We start from the raw sequence: 9,071 nt of genomic DNA, 5'->3' as shown, positions 1-9,071 counted from the left end.
TTCCTAAAGTGTTTATAATTGGTAAATTTGTATATAAGATGTAATTAAATTAAAACTTGTGTAGGGAGGGTAATAAAGTTTCCAATAGTGTATAGGTATGTAAAAATCCCTTGTCTTTTTGGTAGATAAAAGGGCAAGTTGCACATTTGGTCGGTCGACCAAAAATAATTCTATTCGCTCGCCAAATAATTCAATGAACTTATTGCTCAATATACACTAATGAGTTCAAGCTATGTTATAAATTTTAAGTAATATTTAGATCAAGGTTCAAAACATAATTTGTATGGTGTTTTATACACTACAAAGAACTTATTGCTCAATAATACAGAAAGCTGAAGAAGTAACACTTTGAAGTAGATAAGTAAAATCTAGCCAACATGCCTTTCATTTACTATCAACACTCATCATTTTAGTAAAGAACCAGTTGTTTACAAAGAATCAACAGTAGCATCTCTTCAACTCTACTTTTCCTAGAGACTCAAAATTTACATGAACTCAACCACAACACCAGAAGAACGAGATCGAGAGATCAAAAATAAAAGGGTAGAAAAAAAGGAGAATAAGGGGAAGGGCTAGATGATTACATATTTCGTGATATATATACTGTTAACCTTCTGTCAGTTAGGATGAAAGTGCAAGCTCAGCCCACGCCAAAGAGGATGCCTTGAGCTCTGCAGTGATTGAAGTGTCAATGTTGCTCTCCAACATATTACACAAGTCCTTCATGGAAGTCCTCCTACTCGAACTCGGGTGGATACAAAGGTTAATCACCTCACAAATCACTTTGAGGTCTTCTTGTTTGAAATGTTTCAACTCGGGATCTACAACGTAGGATAATACCTCTGGTACTTCAAGAAATTCCTTAGCCTGCCACATAAAAAGTTGAATTCAGGTCCTCTGCCTGAAAAGTCTATTGCATATAAAAATCATTGGCACAAAAACAAATGCTTACCCAATCTACTAAGCACCCTTTGTCTTTGCAATATGGAGGTCTCCCACTGATTATTTCCAGTAGCAGTACTCCAAATGCATAAGTATTACCCTGGACGTCGAGATGACGGCTCTCTAGAGTATTTGGAAGGACACATATTGCTCCTTCACTACTGATAGCACCCGAGTTCTTTTCTGATCTTGAAATTATTGACTTCCAACTTTCAAAATCAACAAGCTGACAAATAAAATAAAAACTTTGAGAAGACAAAGTATAGAATGGGAACAATAGTGCATTAGTATGGAATGGGAAACAATTGTGCATTAAGTACTCAGCAATAGTTAAGAGATAAACCGAACAGATGAGTAGCACTGTTTTATACGTCAATGATAGATAATGATCTTTCGTTTACCTTTGGAGAAAAATCTTCTGTGAGATATATAGAATTTGAGTTCAGCTCTGATATAGTAAATGGAGGATCAAGTTCTGAATGTAGATATGTCAGTCCCTTAGCGATGCCAATAACTATTTTCATCCGGCGTGTCCAAGATAGGTTGCATCCTTCTCCGTCTGTGACAATTTCAAAGAGTTAGTTCTCGCCTCGAACCATACTGAAGTGGACGTGAAAACCAACTTATTTTACTCACAGTGAAGGTGTTCGTATAATGTCCCATTGGATGCATACTCAAACACCAACATCCTCGTGAAAGGACTACTCTCTCTGCAATAGCCTAGAAGTTTCCCAGTGTTCTCGTGATTTATTCTGGCCAATTCTGCCACCTACGGTGAAGTTACAGAAGTTAGAGCATGGAACTTACAATGCAGACAGTAGCCACGTAAGATGAAGAAAGAATGAGTTCCACCTCTTTCTGAAAATAAAGCTCTAGGTAGGCTGTCCAATGCTCTTCTTTGACACAAAGCGATATTACAGCTATCTCGGGTCCACCTTTCATGGTTCCTTTGTAAACTAAGCTGTCTGGTGAGGATCCAATGATGTTGCTGAAATCCTCACAAGCTACCTCAAGTTCTTGTCTGCTGTATCTTACGACATCTTTCAGCATACCAGTATCTACAAAGAAACATGAGTCATAAATAGAAAGCATGAACAGTAAAGAGTCCCATATGAGAACGATACTTTTTACAAAGTAGCCAAGTTCAAGTGCATGGAACTAACCTACGTAAATGGTCATATTATCTTTCCCGCTTCCTGATTTTTTCCAAGGTATGATAGAGGATTTGTTCTTACACTTGTGAAGGCCAGTCACAAGAGCCACAATGAAGAGAGAACCAACCATAACTCCCGTTACCACTTCTAAAGCCAAAAGCCAGGTGGGCTTGGAAGAAGAAGTCTGATGTCTCGGTCCTTCAACAGAAGGGTGCTTATTATTGACTGTTGATGCATGGCTAGTGGGAGGTGGAGTGCCACCTATAACACGATAAAAACAACCAGTTCAGTCTTATTACAATAAATCTAGTTGACTGCTAACTGTTAAGGAAAAAGGTGAACTTTTTCTTATAAAAGAAAAAGTATAATGCTCAAGTCTCTCAAATAAGTTAGAGATATCAATCCTTCCCGACTGACAGGTGCACAAACAATTCATTCTGTGGAAAATTGTAATCAGAGATTGTTTACTGGCTTAAGAGAGAAATGCTCGTGCAGCATTACTTACCACATAGAGAAGCAGAGCGCTGCTTTGGATCTTTATGCTGAAGGCAATTTCCTTGAAAGCTAGATCTATGTCAAAACAAAATAACAGGCATTCAGAAATTATAGAAGGCAATAGAAAACAACAGTCATAGAGCATCAGAGCGATGCTTCGGATATTTGCTCTAGGGACAATTTCATTGAATCTAGATCTACAGCAATGAAAATAACAAGCATTCAGGAAGAGAGACGATAGGTGAAGAATTAAGAACTGACTTTGGAAGGTAACCCAAGCACTTTGGTATGCTTCCAATGAGAAAGTTGAATGAGAAATCAGCAACTTTAAGTTGGGATGAACGACAAAATCCAGTAGGGCTTGCACCAGAAGCATACCTAAAAAGAAGTTACAGAAAAAAGAAAAAAAAACAGCGTTAAGTAAAGACACATGCAACGAATATAAGGCAACATAAAAAAAAAACAGATCATTTCCAAAAACATCATCCTTAAACTTTTGAAACATACATTCTGATTTCTGTAACATCGCTCACTATGGTCAACATTAAGGGATAAAGGAATATCTTGTAGATAAACAGAGAATCATGTATTACTCCTTATCCACATACCAGAAATTTAAAAGAAAAACAAAAAAAGTACAAGATGTAGTGCATAATCCACTTACATTCCATGTACACCGGATGTAAAATCTGATCCATTATTAGCGGGCACTGTTCCTTGAAGTTTGTTCCTGTCCAGCCGAAGTTCCTCAAGGTACTTCAAATTACCAAGCTCAGCAGGCAATTTCCCCGTTAATCCATTGGATTGTAGGTTTCTGCAGAGACACATACAAGCCAGAAAAATAAGGGAGCTTCAAGGAAGATAAGAAAAGTCTTAAAGTACAAATAAACCAACAAAGATTCGCGTTAGACTAACATTTTCATAAGGTTTGTCAGATTGCCAAGCTCACGAGGAATTGGTCCTGTTAGCTGGTTAGCACCCAAATCCAAGACCTTTAGGTTTTTCAACAAGCCAATCTCCTTAGGTATTGTGCCAATCAGTACATTTCCATGCAAAATTCTGCATGTCGCCATTGCATAACATAAATTACGACCTGAACTATATTATACTTATAAGTACAGTCTATCAGGAAATAACTTACAGTTCTTGCAAAGAAGCGAGCTGATGCAAGTTGGGTGAAAGAAAACCCTTCAACGAAGCACCAGAAATGTTACTGCAAATTATGGTTCCACAAAGTAGTGTAAACGCGAATTAGAGTTTAACTTGAGCCCATAAATCATTTTTAGTTGAGAAAAATCAATAACCAAATAATACTTCAATGTGAAAAGAACATCCCGATACACTAAGCTCTTGCTATGTGCGGGGTCCGAGGAAGGGCCAGACCACAAGGGTCTACCGTACGCAGCCTTACCCTGCATTTCTGCAAGAGGCTGTTTACACGGCTCGAACCGGTGAGCTCCTGGTCACGTGGCAGCAACTTTACAGGTTACCCCAAGGCTCCCCTTCCAAATAATACTTCAATGTATAGCACATAAATGGAAGAGACTAGCTCACATTTTTATGACATGATCTTGAGCCATAGAACAAAAGATTCCAGCCCAATCACAAGGATCTGAATCTAAGGCATTCCAATTTGACAAAACCAGAAGAGGGTCTTCATATATAGCTTCCTTGAATGTATTGAGAGCATAAACTGTATCAACAAACAGTCCCTAATCAGATTCACTCAAATAAACTACCTAATCTTTGAATTACAACAAATTATATCAACACAGCAAATACAAGATCTTTCCTAAACAACACTACATAACACCCTGCATTATTGTTAATCCTACAACTAACACTTACAACAATCAAAAAGACAAATTATTGCAACTACAGAACTTAAGTACATCAAGATCTAAACTTGAATTAATAATACACACCTTCATTTGATGGAAAAGCATCACAGATCACAATTCTCTCAACACTCAAGAACACTGTTAAAACTGATAAGAAAGCAAAAGTTCTCATCTTTCTTCCAATAATTCTCTCAACACTCAAGAATACACTAATTTTTACATAAAACCAGAACTGAAAGAACCCATCAGAAGCAACAGTTTCCAAGAACTTCAAGAATCAAGAAAAAAGGGAAAACTCAAAAAGCAAAAAGTCCAAATTTTGAAGAAATGGGGTTATCAAGAAATGGAAAGAGAAAATTGGAGAAGACTCAAGACGGTGGATTTAATAAGAGATGAAAACAAACAAAGAAAAGCTGGAAAAATAAAGATAAAGTTGTCTTTTTTTAGAAAAGAAAAAAACACTAAAGAAGACAGAGTGAAGCTTAAGAGTGAATCCAAGAATCTAAATCTGTAACAAACCCTTTAATGGAAACTACTCTTAAGTGTCACCTACTAGTTAAAAAAATGGGGAAAAACTTGGGTTCAAAGAGAGGTTTGGTGTCAGAAACAGAGACAGTTTATGAGCTGAACAACAAGAATTTTTGGAAAGGAAATGGTTAAAATTATTATGGAAATAAAAGAGAAAAAAGATCAAACAGAAAATGCAGAAGCAGATAATAGATTGGAGATAGGAAGGAGCGGCGGGCTAAAGGAAGTGTGGGCCTGTACAAGCGTGGCTTTGATGGATGAACTTTGAACATTTTGTTATCATAATAATACAATTTGCTCTATTATTTCTCTTTTCTCCATCTTATGGTTCTCCCTTTTTTCTTTTTCTTTTTTTCTTTTTTCTTTTTTTTTTTTTTTGAGATTCACATAATTAAAGTTTTTTTAAAATAACCATATTTATTACGAAATTGGTTAATTTTGTCAGTCTACTGTAATCTTTCTTCTTTATTTGGGTTTAGAATCGATATTGAACAAGCCAACACAAACAACAACGACCCAGTAAAATCCCATAAAATGAGGTCCGGAGAACAGAGTCGGAGCCAAAATTTGAAATGTATGGGTTCAATATTCTAATTCTTTTAAGTAACTGGTTCTAAATTAAGAATTTGTGCATAATTCAATAAATTTGTAAGACAAATACAGAGTTTAGACAAAAGTTACTGGGTTCAGCAGAACTCGTATCAGAAAGGGCGAGCTCCGCCCCTGCCGGAGAGGGTAGTGTGTACGTAAACCTTATCCCTATCCCCATGTGGTAAAGAGGTTGTTTCCGATAGAACCTCGGCTCAGGAAGACGAAAAGAAAACAAGAAGAGACAATATATCAGTATTGTCAACAGAAACCATAAAAATAATAACAGCATCATAAAAACCATAAAGTAACAGTATCAAAAAAACAGAAAAATTGTTGTTGTTGTTGATTGATACGCATTTGAAAAGAAAATTAATCGAAATTCGATTTCATAATATTTAAAATTTACTTCACTAAAATATTTAGGAATCAGTACAAAACTCAACATTTTAGGAGTTTCTAATGAACTATGAAAATTATGTATTCATTCATGAAGAAGGATAAGTGCTAACATGGGATTATTCCTTGAACTTTTATTTTTAATTTAAATGATTAATGATATTTCCCTTTGTAAACAAAACTATTTGTGTTCTATTATCTTTACTTTTATTAGTGCTTTAAACTTCTTGTTTATTGACAATCACATTATTTGAAAACAGCCAATCATTGCTATTGGAAAAAAAAAGAGTAAATTAGGTAAAGCTAGTCTTTGATGTGATTGAGATAATCCTTTTTGTTTTTCTTTTTCTTAATACTTCTTTACATCTTTATTTCTTTTACCCTTTTTTACCTTTTGATTTTTGTTGATATTGATTTACTGTATTGAGAAACCAGAAATATAGTAGTACCAATTATTTCTAAACCCAATTAATTGTTTTATTGTGTTTCAATGTCCTTGAATTTTCTCTTCTATGTTTAGTTTTGGTGAGACGAAAATGCATTAAATGTACAAAAGCTTGAGGTAGTACTTAACCACGTCATAAATGAAGTTATGAAAGAGAGAAAATCCAAGAGACGACTTGGAACTAATAATTGCATAAAGGAAAGGTACCAGGAACTAATATAGGAGCAACGAGAGGGCAGTCCGATGCACAAAGCGTTTCGTATTCACTCAAGGTCAAAAGGAGAGTCGCACCCCCAAAGAATGTGATATAAATAATCTACTTTAATACAAATTTTAATGGTTACTTTCATGGCTCAAACCCTTAATCTACAGATTACACGGAGATAACTTTAGCAGCTCCAAGGCTCCCTTCGAATAGTGCAAGCAAGAGACACTAAAATTAGAATAGATAAAGCATATTCACTTGGAGTATGTACTCTAAAACCAATAAATCTATATTTCACTTGAATTTTAATTAAATACTTCCTCGTTTATTTTAGATATTTAGTTTTGATTTTGCACTCCCTTTAAAAAAAATATATGTATTTTACAATTTCACTTATAATAAGATAATGATAATATTTCAAAACGTATTAATAAATAATTTTAAAACTGAGTAGTTAATATTTAATGATAAGGGTAAGACAAGAAGAAAAAAATTTCTATCTCTTGATTTGTTAAAATGGATAAGTAAGAGCCTGTTTGGAAAGTCACCTTAGAAATGATTTGGGTGTAATTGTGTGTAATTACACAGTTTGGCATGTTTGTTTGACCAAGTAATTACTTGGTCAGCATGTAACTGTAATTACACTCTCCAATTCTCAAGGGAGAGGTGCAAATTGGTGGTAATTACACTGTGTAATTGCAAGGTTGTTTTTTAGTTTCTTTCTTTTTTGTTTTTATTTTAATTTATTTTCTTTATAACTTTTTATTTCTGTTATTTTATTTTTACTTTTTAATTTCTTTTGAAAATTTTAAAATATATTTTTCTTTGTACATTATTTATCTTTTAATCTCTATCTTTACTTTTTGTGATTCCATGTAATTGATTATATTTTATTTATTATTATATTTTTTGAAACTACACCTCCTAATATTAGAAATAATGAGTCATTAACAAACTTGGCATATAATGAGTGATGCAATTAAAGTGAAATTTTGTTGTTGAATGTGGTTATAAACTTATCATGTTTCCTTATCTTAAGTTGCAGTGGAACCTACTATTATTATGTTGGAATTTGACATATATTAAATAATTTTTTTTTTGAATTTTAAAAATATGTTATATTCATGGTTCCAATTTACTTGTTTTAGTAATATTGGCTCACATTGCATGTTATTCATTTTTAGTTAGAATTGATAGATTAGTTTTGTTAAACATTTGAATAATTTTATGACATTATATTTATAAATATTAGTTTATTTTATCAAACATGAATTCCATGATGTTCTTACAAAACGTATATTTTCAATTTTTCTAAGTATCTAAACTAAATATTATTAATTTAAAATATATATATAAATTATTTTTACAATATTAGTTATAAATATATGATTACTAATTAATGTATATTAACGAAAAAATATATATCTTAAATATCAAATATAATATTATTTATACTTATAAAAATTTATATGCATATATTTATAATATTAGCTTTTAAGTTTTGATAATTATTTAATTTAAATTTATCTAATTGTGTAATTACTCTTGTGCAACCAAACATTAAACTTTTAATTACACTGTAATTACACTATGATAAAGAAACAGGTCGTCGTAATTACACAATTGTGTAAATACTAGGATATATAATCATTACCCTAATAATTACACCAATTCTAATTACAGAGTGACTTTCCAAACATACTCTAAAAGTATTAGGGGTAAAAATGGAAAATGAGGTGTAAGAGTTATGAGGAACGGTCTTCGAATATTGCGCAAGCAATCATGTGCCTCATTCTCAGCGCATGTTAGAAACCAACACACGCTTTAATCAGTGAGTAGAAGCAGAGACTTGCACGGTTTAATATTTCTATTTTTCAGTGCATTAAATAAAATATTATTTTTTAGGAACAATTCATTGAGTAGCCTAGGACATGTTTTTTCAGAATAGTTAGACAAAATTTTAAGAAAATACACAATATACATTTTTCCTTCTAATTTTCTAATTTAGACAAAATATTCGTTACCGATATCAAGAGTTATTATAAGGGAAATAATCAAATTTATCCTTATAATATTAGTAATCAAAAAGACTTTACCATCCGTTTGAAATTTGGTCTAATACTATCCCCATCGTAAGGAGAAAAAACTCTTATTTTTGTCCTTAAGTGCAGAGTGATTTTAAACCATAATTAATGTTAGAGAGTATTGTAGGCATATAAATTTTACATAAATTAAATCCATAAAATAATTTGGACTATATTTTAAATTCGAGATATATTGATCCAAATAAATATTATGGACTAATATGATTGAATTAATTACATAAGTCCAATATATATGGATTAAATAAATAAGTCTTAATCTATTGGGCTAGCCCATTTAACTGGGCTAAAGTGATGAGCCCACTTCATTAAGCCCAAGATGACATCTTCCTAGAGGCCCAGTTTGGTGTCACGTGTCAAATGACGTGGCAC

General features: G+C 32.9%; 1 protein-coding gene across 1 annotated transcript; it reads right to left on the bottom strand.

The window, feature by feature from the left end:
* Positions 1–354: 354 nt before the first annotated feature.
* Positions 355–5,249, bottom strand: LOC109217420 (probable LRR receptor-like serine/threonine-protein kinase At1g63430). The gene is made up of 13 exons (XM_019381659.1): positions 4,517–5,249; positions 4,146–4,284; positions 3,733–3,804; positions 3,507–3,650; positions 3,256–3,405; positions 2,853–2,969; positions 2,602–2,666; positions 2,106–2,357; positions 1,795–2,000; positions 1,579–1,711; positions 1,344–1,501; positions 953–1,168; positions 355–867 (listed from the first exon to the last, which is right to left on the bottom strand). The coding sequence occupies exons 1-13, from the start codon at positions 4,602–4,604 to the stop codon at positions 622–624; spliced, it is 1,986 nt and encodes a 661-aa protein (XP_019237204.1). The 5' UTR covers positions 4,605–5,249; the 3' UTR covers positions 355–621.
* Positions 5,250–9,071: the final 3,822 nt, after the last annotated feature.

This window comes from Nicotiana attenuata, unplaced genomic scaffold, assembly GCF_001879085.1.
Source record: "Nicotiana attenuata strain UT unplaced genomic scaffold, NIATTr2, whole genome shotgun sequence".
NCBI lineage: Eukaryota > Viridiplantae > Streptophyta > Magnoliopsida > Solanales > Solanaceae > Nicotiana > Nicotiana attenuata.
Note: the sequence above shows the minus strand (reverse complement) of the source record. Positions and strands in the feature narration are given on the sequence as shown.